The following is a 22,935-nucleotide window of genomic DNA, read 5'->3' as shown; positions in this document are numbered from 1 at the left end:
CATTGGTGTTGAAGCCTTTAGCTGTATCCTTTTCTCCCTCCTTATGTCACTTTGCTTGAAGCAGCTTCAGTTTGTTATTAATTGGCCGCAGTGCCGCTGGTGAGGAGCTGCATTTTTCTTCATGTCAGTACATACGAAGCTCTAGCTGTTCTTGTCCCATCCATTGTGCTGTCTGACCCTCCCTCCTGTCTCCCCCTCGTCTCTTTTCTCGTCCTTCCCCTGCACATTGCGCTTTGAGCAGCAGGTGCTACTGAATCCAGTTATAGCGATTAGTGGTGAGGAGATTAAAGCCATGCAACAATTCTGGGGCCAGAACATCTGCTTTCCCACCCATCCCTCTCCCTGCGACGCTCCCTCCGGCCCCCACAATTTGATTTTTATCGATGCCCCGATCTGAACTATTCCCAGTCAAACTGTCACACTCAGTCTGGTGAAATCTTAGACCCACAACAACGATAATGAGGCTCTTTTTTGGCGTCGCAGCCAGCTAGCCAGGCTCGTAGCCCTGCCGGGGCACTGTGATCAGTAGTGCTTGGGTCTGTGGCCACAACCCTGGCACTAGTCCCTGGTGCACAGATTCCCTCTGCCTGCCAGGAATCAACAGTAATCCTTTAGACTGAGATTACACAGGCCATGTAAGTGCAGAACAAGCCACAGTCCACAGCAGCTGCAGTAGCCCAGTGCTAATGCCCCTCCTCTTTCTGCCACATACATTCACACACGATGCCACGCTACAGGTCATGCCATAGTAAACAAAGCTTCTAGCTTTGCCAGATTGGATGTGGAACTGCAGAAGCTGAAAAAAAAGAGGCAGCAAGCTGTGAGTGAGAGGTGGCAGAAGATGTGTTAGCTGTCCTGCAGCAGCAGAGTAGCTCCAGTGCCCACCGGAGCTAATGATTTTATCAAAGTGAGCCACACGGCAGAGAGCAGCCCCCGCTGGCCCTGCTGGCTGCCTCTCCTCTCCTCCCTCCTGTGTCATTAGAGGCACTGTGTCTCCAAGGTTACCTGGCTAGATGTAGGTTTGGGATTCCCGTCAGTCCTGCTCACACCACAGGGGGGTAGCGGTGGAGCGGGGGGGGTCCTGAGGGATGCTGAGGAAGACATGAAAGAGATTTATGGGAATTTAACTGGCAACAACTGCTGGCGGTTTGCTGTCGTAGGAGGCGATTCCTCAGACGCTGCTAGCTAGTTAACCTGTTCTTTGAATCTCCAGGTGGGAGTATGCTAATTACACTTCCAAATCTTGCTGCTAATTACTGAGCCGTCAGATCACTGCAAATATAATTACAGTGACATTTCCCAAGTTCCATGACAAAAAGAGACGAGAAAGTGTTTAAACTTTGAGTGAAGTGAAATCTCTGCTACTCTTAGAGTCACTTTTCAGGAAATCATTTAATTGTAGTCACCCTTTACTTTGTCATGTTCTGATGCAACATGCTCAGACTCAATTCCAGCTAAATCAGATAACCAAATAACTTGGAAATGAGATTCTGTCCAAACCTGCTCTTGATGTATTTGTTCTTCCTGAAACAAAGAAGAGAGGATGAAAAAGCTAAGAGATAGAATAATTTGGCACACACAGTGAAGTTTTCATTTCATATCTCAAGTTTTTATGTGCTTTTTTGGTTTATGCTGACTTTGTTACATCTGGACATCCAGGCGTGCTTGTTCTGTGAATTCAGGAATCACTGGCCACGGTGAAAATTAAGTTATGGTAATTTCATCCGGCCACTTGTTTCGTCTTATTTTGTGTTGCAGCTAAAGCACAGGATGGAGCTGCGATGGAAATGCAGCCTCTGAACAGCGACGAGGGAGCTGACGCGGAGGAGAAGAAGAAAGCCAACCTGCCAAAGAAAGAGAAGTCTGTCCTCCAGGGCAAACTGACCAAACTAGCTGTTCAAATTGGCAAAGCAGGTACTTCAAACGGGCTCTGCTCCTCCTCAGATTGTGGAATAATAAACATTCACATCCCTGGATTTCCCCTACTCATCACTTATCATGTATTTTCTCCTTCCCTTCAGGATTGGTTATGTCAGCAATCACTGTCATCATCCTGGTGGTGCTGTTTGTCGTTGACACCTTCTGGATCCAGAATCTGCCCTGGGTCAAGGACTGCACTCCCATTTACATCCAGTTCTTTGTAAAATTCTTCATCATTGGTGTCACCGTCTTGGTGGTGGCTGTTCCTGAAGGTCTGCCCCTTGCCGTAACAATCTCCCTGGCATATTCTGTAAAGGTAAACTCTCCTAGCTAAGCAGCATGTGCCAGCTTACCCTTTAGCCTATTAAAGCTAGCAGGCGAGGCGTTAGAGTCGAGGAGACTTTGCTAACTGATACCTCTAAGCTAAACTATTATCTCCTGTGCCAAGGTTGTTAGCCAACAGAGAGCTTTATCCAAGCAGGAAGCTGTAAAATCCAGTCCTGAAGCCTTTAAACTCGTTTATGAGTTGTTAGAAAAGAAGTATTCTTTAAAATTTAGTTGACGTTTCATACTCTGTTTTTATCTTCTTGCAGAAAATGATGAAAGACAACAACCTGGTGCGGCATTTGGACGCCTGTGAGACTATGGGCAACGCTACAGCCATCTGCTCCGACAAAACTGGCACTCTCACCATGAACCGCATGACTGTGGTGCAGGCCTACCTAGCTGAGAAACACTACAAGAAAGTCCCTGAACCAGAAAACATCCCCTCCTCCATTTTAGACATCCTTATTCTGGGCATCGCTGTCAACTGCGCCTACACTACCAAGATCATGGTAAGCCTGAAACTATTTCAAATGAACACAAGGTACTGTGCTCTAATGAAAAGGATAAGAAACCCGTTCCATTACGCCCGCGTCTGAACATTTTTGCTCTACTGAGAAGTTACATAACCTGCCATATGGCTCCTAATGTCCCCCAACACCCAAGCATGGAGATGGATGGTTCTAAGAGCCAATTCATCACCAGGGTTATCAATGGACACTTCCTTTTTGTCAAGTTAGGCTCACAGCACTTTGAGAAGGCTCAACAGTTAGCACTTCCTCCATGCTAGCTCTCACCTTCTGTCCTAACCACATGAAGAAAAGAGAAAAACAGGAAGTAAAGTATTCTGGGAAATGTTAAAGGGGACTCGAAAGGTAGAGCTTAATCAGACACCAATTCTTTGTGTTTCGACCAACAGGGAACTGGCCCTGAACCAGTGTTCCAGAGAAGCTCAAACTCCTTGCTAGGCTAGAAAAAAGACAGATGACATCAGGGGCTGAAGGAAGTTTAACCAAAACAGCCTATCTTATAAAAAAATGAACACTAGAAAAGCACTGAGAGAGCACCAACCTCCGCCAAGCAAAGTATGATTGTCACCAACACTTTAGTCCTACTTTAATGTTATACTCCCTTTCAGCAGACTATCTGCTACAATTTGGTGTTAGTTGCAGGTTTGCACCACAATTTGTTACCTGACAGTGTTGAAAATTGAGAGTCTTAGGATCCAGAATATTGCCAGGATCTGGTTTTTACTTTTACATCTGTTAGAAATTATGGTGACCTTGTCTTGAATTGTTTTGCAATCCGCCCATTTATCGTGGAGTTATATACACATATGGTGAAAACGACCCTATCTTGATTTGATTTGATTTTGATTTTATTTCGGTCATGTCAGCACAATTAAACAATATCACACATTTTCAATAGATGATCACATTGTACATCATCTTACAATGATAAAGAATCCTTTAAAAAAATCCTGGATCCAGACGGTGATCCAGATCACCTCCAAACTTTAATTGCTTCTTCCCTATCCCATTTTCAACATTTCCTGAAAATTTCATCAAGATTTGTTTATTACTTTTTGAGTTATGCTGTTCACAGACAAACAAACAGACAAACTTCCTAAAACATAACCTCCTTGGCGGAGGCAATAAAGAAGCATTGCTAGAAATTTAGAGATATGGAGCTGTCTGAAAATTTAAATGTTGGTTCTAATAATCGTTTCATGCAAATGTTACTTGAAATCCTGAGTGTGATGGAGAAAAGACATTCATTCATCATTTGATTTTCATTTTTAAAGCCAGTGCAAGCAGTTTAGTCTTTCGTCTTTGTCTTGTAACTGTAAAGTTATCTTAACTTCATCCTGATCAGTTCTAAAGAGATCAGCTCCATGCTCACACCTTGGATTCACTCACTCTCTTTTTACACACTTGCTCACTGTTAATCCTTTCTCCTCTGTGAGGACAGGAGTTACTTCTTTAACTTTTTCTGCTAGTCTTTTGAAATCAATGGAGCAGTGTTTTCCTTCTGCTTTGAATAAGGAAACTTGACCCTATTTTGCATTCAGCGTTCAGATCAACAGATAAAATGTGATGTGTGGTAATAAGGTGAAAGCAAAAAAAAATCAGGTGTTTAGTCACTATCTAGTGTAAGTTGAAAATACAATTTTACATTTTCAGGTGTATTTCAAAATAAAAAGTCTTTACTTAAATCAATCACTTAATTTGTACCTGTAAACTGTGTACTTCCTGTCCATTAGAGACATTAAGAAACTCATGCATTGGCGTGGCTCTTTTGTGGCCTTTGCCTGTGGAAAGAAAAGCTTGTTTTTCTGCTTATTTCTGACATCTCAACTGTGAAGTGATACTTAAACTAAAAATATATCCATTACTTGAAGTTTTCCTTCCTTCCTTAACCCATCTCGTTTTTCTCCAGCCTCCAGAGAAAGAAGGCGGCCTGCCACGACAAGTGGGAAACAAGACCGAATGTGCCTTGCTTGGCTTTTCCAACGACCTGAAGCGGGACTACCAGGCTATTCGCACTGAAATCCCTGAAGAGAAACTTTACAAAGTCTACACCTTTAACTCTGTTAGGAAGTCCATGAGCTCTGTGTTGAAGATGGCTGACGGCAGCTACCGCATGTTCAGCAAAGGGGCCTCAGAAATTCTCCTCAAAAAGTAAGAAAATGGATCAAGTCTATTTGAAGTGTGATCATTTCTGTCAGCATTTATTAATGCGCTCAGTGAAAGTAGATTTTTTTTAACTTAGCTTCAGCTGGATACAGGCTGCAGTGAGTGTTATGTGTAATGGCTTAAGCAGCTGAGAAGTTCAAGTGCATCCCACCCAAGCCCCTTACTTTGCGACTTAAAAACAGGCGCTGAGAAAATGAGCCGGTAACAACTCAGTAAGCCTCTTAACCAAGAAGGCATCTTTTTAACCCACAGAGGGCTTAGTGTGGCCTCTTACTACAGAAGCTCACCATCCAAATGCTTTGTCTTCTCAGCTCGCAAACCTTTATCAAATCTGAACTATTTTCTAAATTATGAATGAATCCACATTCTTGGACTTCTCTTTCAATGCCCATATTCCCCTCACACACTTCTACTAGATATGTTTATATGTTCTTTTTTTTAACCCAGGTGCTACAAAATCCTGACAGCAAACGGCGAGTCCAAGGTGTTTCGCCCACGGGATAGAGATGATATGGTGAAAAAAGTCATCGAGCCTATGGCCTCAGAAGGCCTGAGGACCATCTGCCTTGCATACAGAGACTTCCCTGCCTCTGAGGGGGAGCCAGACTGGGACAATGAGAACGACATCCTCACTGGACTGACCTGCATCTGTGTGGTGGGCATTGAGGACCCAGTGAGACCAGAGGTTAGTGGCTACATAAATCTACATGAGCATATATTGAAACGGACCAAGAGTTTTGTTTTGAGTCACTTTGTTTTCAGTTTGTGTTATTTTGTTTGTTTATTGAGAGTAAAGTATTAAATTCCTCACCCTAAAGAAAAGCTTAGTTTGTAAAAACACAGTCCGACCACTGCTCTGTAAAAGGAGAATTCACTGTCTTTTGGTGGAATAAATTGGACAAAAGTTGAGGATGAAACAGACATGAGCGCCCTAAACAAAACAGTGTCAGCATTATTTCTCACCCTTTTTATGTGCCCAATCTGCAAAGCCAGGGAGCACCATGTTACTGGATGCATTTGTGTCTGTGAATCTGTCTGTAGGGCTGTGGAGGAGTCAGATTACTTTTTAGGACCCTCTTGAAACCTGAATGATTATTATTAGGCCAGAGCCCGAGCCAGGGCCTTCACTGCAGGTGCTTTTTTTCTTTCTTTCTTTATTTCTTTTTTTCTTTCTTTCTTTCTTTCTTTCTTTAACCCCAAATTACATGCCTCTATCATGTACCAAAACTTGCCAAACTTTGAACAAAATTCAGTCATTGCAAAAAATGTATGTACCTGTGATTTTGTGCCAATACGTGCTCCAGAGCGCCCCCTAGGTGGGAACACACAGCCCCTACCCCTACTTTGAGTAACTTACAGGCCTAAATTTTTTTTTCGCATATTTATCATAACTAAATGTACAAAAACGCCCCTGATTTTCATGGTGAAATCCCAACAGGAAGTTAGGAAATTTCAGTCAAATGTCAGATTTTTTTTTTGTTATTATTATTTTTTGGGGGGAGGAGCATCTTTAAATTTGATATGTGTATACTCAACACATAGTGGATGAAAAGTGATGAAAGGATTTCTGTAACTCAATGAATGTATCCATGGTGCCACATCAAACTCTGATGTCCGGCCATAAATCAGGAAGTCATTGTTCCTCCTTCATATAAGGTCCAATCTGCTTCAAATGTTACATTCAAGGTCAATGTCCACCTCATGACGCATTTATGAGCTAAATTCTCCACTAATTCCTACATGATAATATCTTTTATAACACACATGATCACAGTTCAACTCTGGACTTGTATACACATGTATTTGGGTGATGGGAATAAAGCCACCTGTTGGGCACAAGTGATATTTACTCCCATAAACACCTTCAAACATGCCTGAAATCACTACTGATGATTATGAATATATCAGGTTCATAGCTGTACGTAGTGGTCAGGAGCAGTTCTTCTGTGTTCAAGTATGGTAGTAGGTCAGTTTATTTTTTGCCATATTTTTAATAAAAAATGCTGAGAGGAATCAGGGAGGCAACTTCAAACCCTCTTGCTCCCATCTTGCATCTGGACTGCTGCATTTGTGAGATGTTGGATATTCGGATGAATAAATTCCCGTACATGGACGAGCTCTTTCTACGGAATGCACCAGCAGCTAAATTGATTAGCTCTTTGCTTTGTGCCTCTGAGCACTTTAGAGCTTTTTTGAGGATGTATGACACAAGCTGCAGTATCAGCCATTTTTAACAGGAGTAGCTCCACTCTAGTGCAGACATCAATACTGAACCAGCATGTGATTAATGATCCGAGAGCTTTGAAAGGAGTGGTTCTACGGTGAGACGAGGACTGAATGTTTGTAAGAGTTAACTTATTTACTTTGGTTTTCTGCCACACTGTGCCGGGATGTTGTCATATGCTCCACCTGTTCGTTGTGAAACAAGAGCAGTGAGACTCCTGTACTTCCTTTAAATGATTTCTAATTTGAATCATGGCTGTTGACCTCTTTGCAGAACATTCTCAGGGATTACGTAGAAGTTACAGCCAAGCTGACACCAAAGTATTTTGCATTTCCTCTTTCATCATGCTCCTGCTTGCTTTCAGGTACCAGACGCCATAAGAAAGTGCCAGCGTGCAGGCATCACAGTGCGAATGGTCACCGGCGACAACATCAACACAGCTCGCGCCATCGCCACTAAGTGCGGCATCCTGCAGCCCGGAGATGACTTCCTCTGCCTGGAAGGGAAAGAGTTCAACCGTAGGATACGAAACGAGAAAGGAGAGGTGAGCTCCAGCAGGAAGTTTTTATCCCAGTGGGAGTGTTTGAAATTTTCTGTTTGGGTTTCATCACGTTTTGTCTCCTGTTTCTAGATTGAACAAGAGCGCATCGACAAGATTTGGCCCAAACTACGAGTGCTGGCTCGCTCCTCCCCCACAGACAAGCACACCCTAGTAAAAGGTAAATCTGGTGTATTACTTGTGTCAGTTTCTCTTTCTTTTTTTTTTTAATAGTTACTTGTTGTAAGATCCAGAATGTCATTTTTAACATCCATTTTTTTGTGTAGGTATTATTGACAGCACAGTGATAGAGCAGAGACAAGTAGTAGCAGTGACAGGAGACGGTACCAATGATGGTCCTGCCTTGAAGAAAGCTGATGTTGGCTTTGCCATGGTAAGATTTTCACGATCTATTTATTAAAATTAATTTAAGATAAATTGCCACATTTCATAGATTATTAAGATATTTCCACCCATACTGGTTGTTTAGAGTGAAACATATTTTGTTCTCCATCCCCTTCCTGCTTCTCTCCAGGGTATCGCCGGCACAGACGTTGCCAAGGAAGCCTCAGACATCATCCTAACTGACGACAACTTCTCCAGCATCGTCAAAGCCGTGATGTGGGGTCGCAACGTCTACGACAGCATCTCCAAGTTCCTCCAGTTTCAGCTGACCGTCAACGTGGTGGCCGTTATCGTGGCGTTTACAGGAGCCTGCATCACACAGGTTAGTGTTGGCTAGCAGATTTCTGCTTCTATTTGACAGAGGATCCATTTTTTCCTCCAGTGTGCAGGCGTTTTAAGCTGTGAGAAGTTTTGTTCTCTAGTTCACACTTGGACTCAGCAGCCACGGAGTTGGTACAGCTGGCAGCAACAGACTGAGATTACATAAGCCTTAACTCACATGCAGGAAGTTTTTAGTTCAGTGTCTCTAAGTGGAGATCCAGCTGTCAAATCTGAGAGGTTCGGGATTTTTAGAAATGCAGAAGCTGACTCATTTGATGTATTTGTGTATTTTGTTTTCGGAAGGTATTTTAACCATTTGATTTTCATTTGAAAATCAAATGGTTAAAAAACACCTGTGACATTCATTAATTATGATTTAAATCTGGTCTTTTTTAAAAGGTATTAACTGTGATCAGCAACATCATGCCTCTAAACCTCGAGTGTCTGCTAGAGTTGTTTTTGATTATTTTTAAATATTTGATTAATGTCCTAATCCTAATTTAAAAAAATAAATTCTGTGCAGTGATGCTTCGACACAGAATTGGATGCATAAATCAAGTTATTAATGCCGAACATGCTCTTTTATGGTTTATATCGATGCTGCTTGACAACATGCGGTTAGAAATACTGTAAGCGACAAAATAAATTGTTTCCTACAGGCAATTTGGTTAGTGTCTATCTTAATAATCCATAGATAGCATTAATTTTAATCATGTTTCGACAGCATATATGGCAGAGATGGGAATCTCGTAGGTCTGCTATCACGTCTTCTCAGACTTATTTCCCGCCCCCCTCTGTCTCCTCTCAACATCTATTTGCTCTTTCTGCCTCCAGGACTCCCCGCTCAAAGCTGTACAGATGTTATGGGTCAACCTCATCATGGACACTTTTGCTTCCCTGGCCTTGGCCACAGAGCCCCCGACAGAGGCCTTGCTGCTGAGGAAGCCATATGGTCGCAACAAGCCACTCATCTCTCGCACCATGATGAAGAACATCCTGGGCCAGGGAGTGTTTCAGCTGGTCATCATCTTCACTCTGCTCTTCGCTGGTAAAAACACTACTCTGATTTCTTTTGCATACTAAATCCACATATCTGATTATGTTAATTAATTGCGTCTGATTGTTCCTGTAGGAGAGAAAATGTTTGACATCGACAGCGGCAGGAATGCACCCCTCCACGCCCCACCGTCTGAGCACTACACTATCGTCTTTAACACCTTTGTGTTGATGCAGCTTTTTAACGAAATCAACGCTCGTAAGATCCATGGGGAGAGGAATGTCTTTGAAGGCATCTTCAACAACATTATCTTCTGTAGTATTGTCTTTGGTACCTTTGTTATCCAGGTAAGCTGGTCTGAAATCTGAAAAACCCTAAACAACCTGCAGGTGCTGAGTTTTCATGTCGTCTCTCTGATCTCTGATCTGTTCTTACTCCTGTAGATCGTCATCGTGCAGTTTGGAGGGAAGCCGTTCAGTTGTGTGGCTCTGACCATTGATCAGTGGCTGTGGTGCACTTTCTTGGGATTTGGCTCTCTACTATGGGGACAGGTAGGAGACCACACTGTTCAAGCTTTACCTTCAACTCTCCAGAACCTGAAATATGGTACAACACTGCCCCCTTGTGTTGTAGTTGATTAAGTGAGCGATTAAAAGAGAAGAAACTGTACAGTATGTTCTGATACTGCAACTCAAAATGCAAATGAGAATCAGGTTAAAGGAAGTCACACAGATTTATTTATGGCTCTTTTTTACTACAATTTTAAGTTACATGAACAAAACTTTGATTAATTCCGTTTATTTTTATTTTTCATTTTAGAACTGACAATTTTAAATGAGTTATCTAAGTTCCCTGACAGTTAAACTATATTTAAAATAACCCTGCCCAGCTGTCGCCTGTGCTTGTAGCATGCTGCAGGACCACAAGCAAGAGTTTAGACAGAAGGAAAACCTAGTTAGTGCGACAACAGAGCTACACGTTATTTGGCTGCAGGTGCTGACATAAAGTGCAGGATTTTTTTAAGTAGTGTGTAATAATCAAGCCAACAAACCACTATTAATTGCTGCAACAATATACCTCAAACTTCAACAAGATTCAGTAATTAGTGCTGAAAAATCAGAGATTTAAAAGAGCTGAGTCTGAGACCTACTGACTCATTCTACCCATGAGTACAAAGAGGAGAAAGGTCAGATTGAGGACCTAAGTGTTCCCTGAACAGGTGAGTGTTCAGACATCTCTTAAAGTAGAAAGGGACTCTCTGGATCATATAGAGTTAGGTAATTCATTTCACCATTTGGAAACAACAGAGGAGTCTGGCTAGAGATTTGGAGCCGCGCTGGGCTGGGAGCACCAGGCGTCTCTCACTAGATGAGGGACCCCAGGTAGGCAGGAGCCATTCTTGTCAGTTTTTTGTAAGCCAGAAGAAGAGCTGGTTAAAGACTAGATGTGCTACTGCATTCTGGGTAATCTGCAGAGGTTTAAATGTACACGCAGGGAGGCCTGCCGGGAGGGAGCTGCAGGAGTCAATGCGTGAAATCCCCAAAAGTTTTGCTCATCGATGTTGTCTATCTACATGGTGTGAGGGCAGTTGATTTTTTATGGATGCAGTTGGTACAGCAAGTACACCCAACGCTTGCATGCTGTGAGGAAACAGTGTTAGGTTTGGCAGTCTAGAATAAAAGGATGCTTTGCATTCATTTACATAACTGTTACAAAGACTTGTGACTTCTCTAAATAAGAGCAGTGGTTGGCTGATGGTGTTTTTTAAACAGCATTGTTAATGGCTGGTGAGCAGGTTGGTGCCATAGACGTTATGATGTCTTTCAGATGTAGTCTCTGTAAAGTCAGCCAATTTTTCTGACACGGTTTTGAAGCCAATTGTCTGGGGCCATATTGGTAATCTGATCCCAACCTTACATTGTTGTGATAGATAGATAGATAGATAGATAGATAGATAGATAGATAGATAGATAAATAGATAGATAGATAGATAGATAGATAGATAGATAGATAGATAGATAGATAGATAGATAGATAGATAGATAGATAGATAGATAGATAGATAGATGGATGGATAGATGGATAGATAGATGGATAGATAGATAGATAGATAGATAGATAGATAGATAGATAGAAAGAAAACTTTCAACCACTTGAAAGTAAACAATAAAACAATATCTCCACATTCCACACATTATAGCCTGACCAGTTGGATCTATTTCCTGTCGATTTGTAAAAATTTGATGGCTTGTGGAAAAAAACACAGTTTGGACCTGCTAGTTTTTTAAAAAAGGAAGGCAACAACACCTTGCAGATGGCAACAGTTTAAGAAGGAGGCAAGTTGATGCCTCTCATCAGCCACAATAGCGTCAGCCTTTTTCACGACCCTGTCTTTAAACTTTTGAGGCTGGGTAGCGTGGTTCCAACAGAAGCAAAGAGGCAAACCTTGAGCCTCTTTCCAGACTGCTCCAGGATGTCCACCTGCTAGTCAAGTGAAAGCACAACATGTGCAAAACTTGTAGGTTTTAACTGGAAAATACTGACTTATAAATAAATTCTGCTGGTACAGTGTGTGCTGATGGAGAAATTAACTTTTTAGCCCCAAGCTGTTTCATGAACCAGGCTGTAAACATGTTTGTGTTTGCAGAAAAAATCCTCTTCTTGGCTTGCTGTGTGAGTACTTTTTTAGTGTTTCTGCAGCCAGTTTTAGAAAGAATCTCCAAAACCTGCAGTTTTTAGGACTTCTGGATGGGCGTCATATTTTTAGACTGGAGGCTGCCACTCAATCGATATCATGACATCCGTTTTACCATCTACATTACAGTCTGATTTACAGCAGCCTGTTCTTCTTGACTGATATTTAAGTCCATTTATTTAACGGCATCATTCTGTCCACTATAAATACTACAATAAACATCAGCCTGTGACTGTTTTAGACTTAATATGCTGTTATCTTGGGCGTAAAAATAATATAAACACTTAATACAGACAATAGTTGATGAGGACATTTTTGAAAAATGGCGAAATTGACAAAAGTGGAAGTGTCAACATTGCTCAACAGCAGCCACACTGACGAGGTTACCTGCTGTGTCTGCAGACATCGTCTGTTTATTGTTAAACAGAGGCAGATTATGGCCCAACAATTAGTGGTTCCATCTCAAAAAGCATTTACTTTCATCGTGTTTGGCCAACTGTTTCATTTTTGATATGTGGTATTGTTATGTTAGAAAGTGTATTTGCAAAAAACTGGGCTGTGAAGCGACAAACTGTGTCCACAGTGGAGAAAATTATCCTTAACTTCACAAAAAAGCATAAACCCTGAACAACACAAAACATTTAACCACAGCTAGAGATGAGGAGAGAATGTGGGGTTGTTGGTATTATCACAGCATGGTTCATGAATAAAAGCAGCAGCTGGAATGAAAAGCTTGAATTCAGAAGTGAGGATACAGTTGTTATATCTGTGAGGGTGAAAGTTGGAGGCTTTGGTTTTTTAAGAATTAGATAGATGTTTGTGCCTGGGACAAATCATGTTTTTAAAAACATATTTTGGGGGCTGATCCAGCTTGAAGCGCTGACGTGATTGGAGCCTTTTAAATTTAAAGTCCAGTAAGTCACTTCTTAGGGCGTGTACTCCTATCACCAAGTGACCACAGTGGATTCCCTGTGATCTTTCAGAGTGTGTTGACCACTCGTCTACTCTTTACATCTGACGTCCAAGTAACATTCAACTTGGGGGTGTCCGGATCCAATACACTGATTGGTATCAGCACCCGATATGGCAATTTTTTTGGAGGATCGGATAGCATCTGTCTCAAACTATTAATTATTTTTGTCTTTTGTCAAATTGAGTTGTATTATGGCTTTTGATTTTGAACTATTCAGGATTTATGTTATTTAGTCATTTATTACCTCTGCCAAGGAGGTTATGTTTTTGGAAGAGTTTTTTTGTTTGTCTGTGAACATTACTCAAAAAGTGACGAACAGATCTTGATGAAATTTTCAGAAAATGTTCAAAATGGGATAAGGAAGAACTGATAAAATTTTAGAGGTGATCTGGATTACCGTCTGGATCCAGGACTTTTTAAAAGAATTCTTTATCATTGTGAGATTGGGCCGTTTTCACCATATGTGTTTTATAACTCCACCATAAATGGTCTGTTTACTTTGCAAAACAACACAAGACAAGGTCACCATAATTTCTGACGGATGTAAAAGTACGATCCAGATCCTGGCAATATTGTGGATACTAAGATCAGGAATATGAAATATGTACTGGGTCATCATCATTTTCAACACTGTCAAGAAACAGATTATCGTACAAACCTGCAACTAACAGCAAATTGTAGCAGACAGTCTGCTGAAAGGGAGTATAACATTAAAGTAGGACTAAATTGCTTTTTTAGTTTATTAAAGGAGTGCACCGATCACAATTTTCTGGCCCATCACCTATCTTTTAAAAGCCTGACCTGCTGATACTGATTTGGGCCGATTCCAATATTTATTTTTGATTTTTTATAACTGACATCATATACCTTCAATGTTCCAATCTTATTCTATTGAAAATCATCGAACAATACCTGTGAAACAATAAAATCTTTATGTTTAAACTTAAACTTAAACAACCAATAAAGTGTCCTGAGTTTTAGGTCTCAGAGCAAAAAGCAATAATGGCTGTCAGGCTTTCCCGTAGGTATATAAGATCAGTTTCATATGTAAGGATGGGCTGACCCCCCAAAATTGAGAAAATCAGCCCCGATTGATCGATCTGTGCATGTCTAGTCTATTTAGGGATGGGTACCTTTCACATTTGAGACAATACTGTACCGATGCCAGGTACCTGGCAATTGGTACTGGTAATCAACAGCACCAATTTTCGGTACTTTTTTGTATTTATGTGGTAAAAAATATACATTTGTTTAATAATAAAATATATACATTTTTTCAATTTAACATATTTGTTCCTTAATATATAACCTTGCATTGCTGTGTTCATGTCCAGCATGGAAAATCACCTACTCTTCCACTCCCTCACAGTCACAAGGATGCATTTAGGTACCTAAACATGGTACCTTTTGATTTCACATGAATCGATGCCCGGTATTTTTGACAGAATTTGGTCGGTACCCATAAAAGCACCTAATTTGGTTCCCATCCCTAAGTCTATTATTATTATTATTATCATTGTTTAGTTCTTTATTATGACCTGGTTGAGAGAGCAAGTCTGTTGCATCACAGTTCATTTCATAAAGCAAAATTAAAAAGGATATGCATGTAATACTGGTGGCATTATTTTTATGGTTCTGAAAATATACATGTCGGTATCAGATTCAGATTAGAAGTCAAAAAATCTGCATCGGGACATCCCTACATTCAACCATGTGAAAAATAAGCCAGGATATGATACAGCATGATGGAGGCTTTTTGTTGTAACTGCTGACATCATCTGTGTCAGCTTCTAGGAACAGCTCAGAAAGTGTTATCATCGTGTGTGTGTTTATCTTCCCTCTGAGGAATTAGCTCTGTGAGACAGAGCAGGTGACGTCAAACAGACTGTCTCACCTGTCAGAGCAGCTTATTTCAGAACCAGCCTGAACCACGTCTTATTCCACCATAATGAGATGTCACTTCACTGCCATGAGAAGTGTAACATTATCTGGAGTCGACACTTCTCATGTAAAACCCTGATGTCTTCCAGGTAATCTCCTCCATACCCACCAGCCGCTTAAAATTCCTGAAAACAGCAGGCCATGGCACACAGAAGGAGGAGATCCCTGACGAGGAGCTGGAGGAGTTAGAGGACATGGACGAGATAGATCACGCTGAACGGGAGCTTCGCCGTGGACAGATCCTCTGGTTCCGAGGCCTCAATCGCATCCAGACTCAGGTAACCATCCGCAGACCACCTCATGTGCCGCCAAACACCGCACACCACCACGGGAATCAAAAGCCATAAACCCTTTAACTCTCTATTGCTCCCCCAGCTTAAAATCTGTTTTGTTCTTCTCTCGGCACTCTTTAAGAATGGCTTGTGCCCTAAAAACAAACCCCCTAATTTTTTTTGTTCTGCTTTTGAGCTAAAGCGGGTTTCTATGCCTATTTTTCTCTGACTGGGTTTGGATGGATTCAGACTAGTTTGAAGGTACTGATGGGAAGCGATCAGATTTGAATGGCTAAAACAAGCTGGATGTTGGAAGGAGGATTGGCATGGCTAAAGCTGGGAGGGATTCTGCAGAGAAAAGAGTGAAAGTGAGGTCAGAGTTTTCCAAGTCCCTTCGATCAGTGCCTTTAAACCCACCCCACCTTCCCCCTTCTCTCTTTAACTTTAATGCCTAAATCCAACTTCTCGATCTCAATCCAAGTGACATTTTCCTATGGTTACTGGTGCCTTTTCTTTATTATTTCTCTCTTTTCTCTCTCCTCTGGCTGTGTTGTGTTTTTATTTTCCTCTGGGCTTTTTTTTCTCCTGTCACGCTGTCTGATTCTTTGCAGATGGATGTAGTGAGTGCATTCCAGAGTGGAACTTCCTTTCAGGGGGCTCTAAGGCGGCAGGCCTCCAACTCCAGCCAACAACAGCACGATGTAACCAATGTTTCTAGCCCTACACATGTAGCCTTTTCTACTACTACTACCACTACTGCCACTGCCGCCAACTCCGCTTCTGCCACTGTGGGGTGTGAGTGCGTGTTCTCCTCTAGTGCATGAGACTTTTTCTTTTTTTTGTTTTTTTGTTTTTACTTCTTCTGTTCCTCTAACATCTTCCTCTTCCACTCTTCTTCTCACCTAACGTTGACACTTTTGACTATCTCATGCTTCTCCTAATGCCCCCCCTCCCCTCCCCTTCTTCTCTTCAAACAAAAAAAAGACACCACAAAAAAGCACCACATCTTCCATAATGCTTCGATAACACAGCTGTATATCTATGTATGTACTCTGTAACCAGGTGTTTATCTCTGTGTCATCATGTTTTCTGTTCTGCTTCTGCATTGGTCTCAAAAAACTGGAACAAAAAAAGGTTTTTACTGTTTTCACATTTGAGAAAAAAAAAGTCACATTCTGGATTCAGGTTTGTCTGCAGCTGCCTTAGTCTGCTCTATGCCCTCCTCGAGCACCCATGGGTCTGTGTATCGCAGCTTTCTTAGTCCCTAACGGGTAAATGTTTTGAGTATACGCCCATGATCACGGCCTAAAACTGTAAATTCAAAACATGACATGGAAATGTGTGAGAGTTAGTCCACTTTTGCAACTTAACGACTTTCCTCTGCAGCTGTGGGAGATTTTTGTGTAAAAGTGAGTGTCTAAAGAAAAACAGGGTGGCGAAGGAGAGGCTTGGATGTAAATGTGTGAACAGTTTTGAAATGTTTCGCAGCAGAAATGCCCACCTGGGGGACGATGAGTGGAGCCGAAGCATTTGTAAGAACTTTTGTTGCTCTTGACAATCAATTTTCTCTCTTTCAGATCCTCCCAGGCAAACCAGCGTTGCTTCTTGATTGTCAAATAGATGTGGACTGAATAGGTTAAATGATTGTGCTTTTGAATGCAAACACAAATGAGTTCTCCCAAAACATCCACAACAGACTGAGCGTTGATTTTATGATGCAGTAAATTCAATGTCTGCGACACTTTCAACTTTTCTAAACTTTTAAAACCTTTTCTTCCAGGTGCCTTAAAAATTCCTTCTTGTTATGTGAATTCATGTGTGTTGGCAGAATGTGTCCACCCGTACCCCTCAAAAAAAAGCCTGAATACGACTGACCCCCCACATATTCTTCTTTAGATTCTGTGAAATGTGTCATGGGCTATACTCAAAGGTTTACTACCATTGAACACAAGGTAGCACCGCGCTCTGCATGGGTTCAAAGTCTCTGGTCTCGTTTGTGAGTTTTCTCTCTTTGTGCTGTTTTCTGACATGTTAAACCAGCTTGTAGACATGCTTGGCTGCTGCAGCTTTTCGTTGTTTTCTACTCCGCAAACATGAGCTGTAACTGACCACCCCTCTCTAACTGTCTTTCTACCTGTCTCTTTTTTTCTCCAATGGTCTGTCTCTCATCTTCTCCCTGTCTCTGACTTCTCTTTCTCTCTGTCTTCAACTTGTCCTGAGCATGTCAAACTACAGTTAAACTCTTCTGTCCAGCCTCTGTCTTACATTTTCTCTCTGGATGTGTTCTTACCTAAAGAACAGCGATCCCCTCGTCTTTGATTTTTGCATTTTGATTGATCAGACAGAGAGACCTACCAAGTGCTTTGTGAAAAAAACACTACTACCCCTGAACTCACAACAAATCCAAACACAAATTGCAGTGGGTTTTATGCTGGTTTGTCCCCCTCCCAAAGATTTCCTTGAAGTTACTACACCAATTCAATTAACACTTTTCACTTTGAACAACACACTCTTCACTGAGTTAGGTTTTATGTGCTGACAAACTAGCTTTCAATTAAGTATTAGTGTTTCATTTCACGTCCACTAATTTAATATCCGATAATTTTGCTCTGCTACCTATTGAAAGCTTTGGATGAGTCATTTTGAGCCAATCTTGATGCAACTGGACTTGCATTCTTCATAATGGCCAGCAGGGGGAATCAACTGGTCACAAACTAAAGTCTCAGAGAACAGGAGCGGTTCATTACCTCAGAGCTGTTTCACACATTTTCAAATACATTAAAACTCTTGGTTTCTAGTTCTATTCATTTTTTTTTTGTTTTTCTTTAAAGTAGGGTGTTTTCATCTAATTTATCAGCAAAGAAACAAAAAGCAGGGTGAGATAGGGATATGGCTGCATGTGATTCACCTGATTGGGTAACACTTAAATACTAATGTTCATCAGTTTCAGCCTGATGGCTACAATCAAATAAGACCTGGAGCATTTATTAATCTATTAAGTTACTCATTGACCTCACCTTTACCATAAAACCAGTTAAGGAACCTGAGTTTGAAACTGTTTTGTTTCAGAGCGACTTAAATGTTTTATGGCTGTGCATTTGCATAGCCTTTCTGAATAAATATAAAAACATTATTTGTGGTTTTAGCTTCCAGCAGAATAAATACTGCAGAAAAACTGCTATTTTTCATGGTTTGATACTAACCAAAGCAGTGTTTTCATCCTGTTTGCTTTATTTTTCCTCAGAATTTTTATAGATCACTTTTTACCGTCACCTTTTTTTTTAAATTTCTTTTCATTAACAACTTTACAATATGGAAATTATAGTCTAGGCTCCAAAAGGTTCTACACAACTGAGTTTTTCCTAATTGTTAAAGCATGATGAAGATAATATCAGTACAAGTGAAACCTTTTTAATGCATAATGAATAATACTACTGGTATTATTATTGTTAGTATAAACTAAGCAGTTGCAGAGTCATAAAATAAACTTGAAGTCCCTTCAATGTGCTCCAGACTAATTGGTGTATAAGGTTACAGTTACAGAGTAAAGGTTCCCAAACTGATGAGGTGTCCGAGTTGAAAAAATGACTTTATTCTAAGTTATAGGTGAGAAAAAGAAATCAATAGTGCATCCCAGATTTAAAAAGTATTACAATTTTTGCATTGCCTGAGCATTTATTACTTATTACTTACTTTATTATTACTTGCCAAATTATTATTATTATTTTTAAATCTGGAATTTTAAAGTGTTAATTTGACTTTCTGTAGGTAAGTGAAGTTTTAAAATGAAAGATAATAATAATAATTGTAAGTGATAATAATCATTATATATATATAATGATATATATATATATATATATATATATATATATATATATAATGATAAAAAATAATTTTAAAAAAGATTATAAAAGTAATAGCATTATACTACAAATTCAGAAAAAAATAATCATTTTTTTTTTTGGGGGGGGGGGGGGGGGGATTTGGGACTATACAGGTTAAGTATAATTGAGTATTATTATTATTATTAACATAACATTATTATTATTATTACAAGTATTAGATTTATACCCTTATTGTAAAGTGGTAGCAGATATAATCAGCAGGGCAACCTGTAGTCTACAGGATGGATTCACAGTGATTGATCTCTAAATTTTGTTGTACCCTCTCACAGTGCAATGACAATGAACGCTCTTCTATCCTATTTTATTCTATTGTATTTTATTTACCCTCCTTCTTGAAAAATCTTGTAATAAGCATATGGACAAAGGTGCAGCATTGGCTGCAACAAGTCAGTGCGTCAGCCATGTTGGCAGGGGCAGGTCCGGCCATTAAACTAATACAATCAGAAGTGGAAACTCTAGAATTTATGGAAAAAAAATCCATTTACATTTGCGTTCCACTCATAACGTACAGATTTAATATTTCATGTGTAAAAATTTATTTCAGTATTTATTATGATGACTTTTTGAGGCAAAGGAAAAAGTTTGTAGATCAAAAGACTGTACATCAAACATTAGACACTGCAGTCGGTAATTAATCTTTATTTGTATAGTGGCAATTCACAACAAACAAACCTTCAGCAAGTCCTCTTTTTTTGTTTTAGTGAGTTTATTAGGCTCAACTCAGGGACTTAATAAGTTGTACATAAACCAATGGATGATGCCCTTAAACCAGGATAAATGCAGGATGGATGAGTTCAGGATTCTGGATGTTGGCGTCTCCTGTCAACACTTCGTAGCTTACTGTAACAGTCTGGAAAATGAAAAAGGAAAGCTTAAAAACCTGACATAACGCACATACCTGCACGTTTCTCTGAGTTCCCCCTCACTGATAAATTTTGCCCCTAAGACTCACCGACTTTTGACCCGATAGAACTTACGCCCTGTTTTTGATGCGATGTACCGTCCAGGTTTTAAAGTGCTCGCACTTTCACCCCGACTAAATGTGACTGAATGTCCCTCCTCTCTCTCCGTCCCTCCAGATCCGGGTGGTGAATGCATTCCGCAGCTCCATCTCCCTCTATGAGGGGCTGGAGAAGCCTGAGTCGCGAACATCCATCCACAACTTCATGACACACCCCGAGTTCCGGATAGAGGACTCCGAACCCCATATTCCCCTCATAGACGACACTGACGCTGAGGATGACGCCCCTACCAAGCGCAACTCAGCCAGCCCCCGTAACACCACGCCCACGCCGCCTTCACCAACACCCACGCCCACATCCACAGCTGCCCCCACCACACCGGTCTCCCCCTCCCCAAACCAAAACAATAACGCTGTGGAGAGCAGCAACCACCTCCTCCCAGAGGGCCCCAAATCAGGAACCCCCTTGGCCCCAGGGAGTCCCCTACACAGCCTGGAGACCTCCCTCTGATTCGACCCCTGACCTCCACACGACGACGTCACCACCAACCTTTCTGCCAGCCACCAAGGAGCTCGACTGGGATGCAGCAAACAGACGAGCGAACACTCGGAGAGGAGAGACGGAGGGGCCGGGAGGAGCGCGGGGTCCTGTGTGAGCTCAGCTCGGGCCGGACTATGAGAACAGAAAACATTCAGAGGAATGTACGGCTTGGTGTGGATGCTTTGGTCTTCTTTTATTTTTGGTTCTTTAAACCCCTGCTGCAACACGAGGACTCCACCCCTCCCTCTTTTTTGTTTTTTCTCGATAAACAAGGGGTGATAATAAACTCGATTGAAAGTGACCTGTTTTTATTATTCTATTGTTATTATTATTATTTGAATTGAGAAGAGGAGGAGCTCCTCCTGGCTTGAAGATCGTCTGTAAGAATTCTGAACGAACCTTTTAGCTTCTCTTTTATCTGAATGGTGTTGTATATTTATCTCTTTGGCCCTTTGCTCATTCAAAACTTATTTCTGCTCCATTTGGCTGTTAATATTTTGATTTATTTATGTTTTTGGAAAAAGCAGGTCTGTTTACAAAGTTTGTAGATACTTTTTTTCTGTTTGTAGGCAAAAGAGCTTCCTGATGTATGATGCAGAAAACTGGGACAGAATAAAAAACGAATGAGAGGATTATTTCAGATACTGCTGTATTTTCAGGAAAAAAAGGGTGTTTCTATTGAAACTTAACTATTTTTGCCTGCAAGTTTTATTTGTTATATATTTGTAGATAAATGTAGAACCTTCTAGCCAAACCGATAAACACTAAGGCTTGTATAGAAAAGAGGTCCAGGGTGCGGGGCGGGCGTTTTCCCAGGAGTCAGGGACGGGAGAGACGATTCGGGCCTCTGTCCACTAACATCGCTATAAATATATTTACTTCTTCCATTTCTTCGATAGTTTTCATGTGCACAAAAACCTTCTGGAGTTCTGGATGCTCTTTTTACTCATTGTTGTGTTCAAGGATTTCCACATGTTGAAAGGTTCACTCATTAAAAAGGGAGTTTAGAAAACATTGGGGCCCGTATTTAGCAAGCAGCTAAGGATGAAACACAGAGTCATGCTAACAGCTTGAACAGGAGACCAAGTCTTACCTCGGTGACGTGACGTCACGATAATGACGCTTTTAGCACGATCCAAAAGAAGCTGTTCCTGAAGATTTTTGAGATTTGGTCTTTTTTTACATACCTGAATAAATCCAAAGAATTACGATTAAAAAAAAGCTGGTTCGTGGTTTAGTTGGTACCGGGTTATAAGGCGTAGCTATGAGCTCATTTTTGCACACTAAGGCTTAAAATCTGTTTTGCCAAACTCAAAAACACAAAGCTCCTGTGAGGATTTTTTGTCTGTTTCCGAAAAAGACTTTTTTTTTTTCTTTTTTTTTTTTTAAAGCAAAAAAATTGTCAGCACTCGGATTAATAAATTCCACAGTTATTTGTTGTCTATAACCACAGGTGGCAGTCAGGTGGTGGATGAGTTCACGAGCAGCATGAAAAGCCAAGCAAGGATATGAGGTACCATTTTTTTCCACAGGGGGCGCCAAAGTCACCAGAAGCTAAAAAATCCTCACTGGAGCTTTAATAACTTAAGATTTCACCACTTTTTTACTGCACACCTTGGCCTTTTGTTGCAAGCTGTGCTTTCATTTTGCAATAAGACGTCCACAAAGACAAAACATGAATGTGCCTTGGCTTACGATAACAATTTAGCTAGCACCACCTGCAGGTAACTGTTTCTCCTCCAGCTTGAAAAGCCTCACCAGTCATCCCGATAGTTTCTCTTTAGATGCTTGTTAGATACGGACCCTGGTTATCATTTGTAAAATAAAATTTTGGTGCATTTTCCTCATTTAGTTTCTTCAGCAACCGTCAGCCCCCTGCCAATGTACAATATTGACATTTGTTTACTCAGGCATAGAGAAGTATTTAATTTAAAAGGAATCTATAGCGGAAGAACCTTTTAACTGCAAACTTTGTGTATTTAGATAGAAAACATTGACTTGGTTATAAAAGATATGTGAATTATTTTCATATTTCATTCAGTCTTTGAGATCACGCCTTAGAAAATCTTAATTTGACTCCTCTGGTTTCTAGTACGAGGGGGGAAACAAACGTTTTTTCTTTGCCCTGTTGTCAGACTCCTTTCATCATGAATAAATGTTGCTGCGTTTGATTTGTTTGTAAGATATTTTTGACACCTGATGTACTGGAAACGCTAAAGAAT

General features: G+C 40.7%; 1 protein-coding gene across 6 annotated transcripts in view; it reads left to right on the top strand.

Moving 5' to 3' along the window:
• atp2b1a (ATPase plasma membrane Ca2+ transporting 1a) overlaps positions 1–22,090 on the top strand; it is a 58,961-nt gene extending 36,871 nt beyond the window's left edge. For 3 of the 6 annotated variants that reach the window (XM_074698738.1, XM_074698736.1, XM_074698737.1), the window contains 14 exons: positions 1,759–1,914; positions 2,022–2,236; positions 2,514–2,756; positions 4,684–4,925; positions 5,388–5,625; positions 7,529–7,708; positions 7,796–7,883; positions 7,990–8,096; positions 8,238–8,429; positions 9,263–9,476; positions 9,561–9,772; positions 9,869–9,976; positions 15,124–15,312; positions 20,291–22,090. In XM_074698738.1, the coding sequence (XP_074554839.1) occupies positions 1,759–1,914; positions 2,022–2,236; positions 2,514–2,756; positions 4,684–4,925; positions 5,388–5,625; positions 7,529–7,708; positions 7,796–7,883; positions 7,990–8,096; positions 8,238–8,429; positions 9,263–9,476; positions 9,561–9,772; positions 9,869–9,976; positions 15,124–15,312; positions 20,291–20,683 (2,777 nt within the window). In that variant the 3' untranslated portion in view covers positions 20,684–22,090. Of the gene's footprint in view, positions 1–1,758; positions 1,915–2,021; positions 2,237–2,513; positions 2,757–4,683; positions 4,926–5,387; positions 5,626–7,528; positions 7,709–7,795; positions 7,884–7,989; positions 8,097–8,237; positions 8,430–9,262; positions 9,477–9,560; positions 9,773–9,868; positions 9,977–15,123; positions 15,313–15,917; positions 16,102–20,290 lie in introns of all 6 variants that reach the window. The other 3 variants (XM_074698742.1, XM_074698741.1, XM_074698739.1) reach the window with 3 other exon arrangements.
• The last annotated feature ends 845 nt before the right edge of the window (positions 22,091–22,935 follow it).

The sequence above is a fragment of the Halichoeres trimaculatus genome, unplaced genomic scaffold (genome assembly GCF_033239565.1).
Source record: "Halichoeres trimaculatus isolate MK-OKI-2021-1 unplaced genomic scaffold, fHalTri1.1 fHalTri1_scaffold_21, whole genome shotgun sequence".
NCBI lineage: Eukaryota > Metazoa > Chordata > Actinopteri > Labriformes > Labridae > Halichoeres > Halichoeres trimaculatus.
The sequence above is the reverse complement of the archived record's forward strand: the minus strand, read 5'-3'. Positions and strand labels throughout refer to the sequence as shown.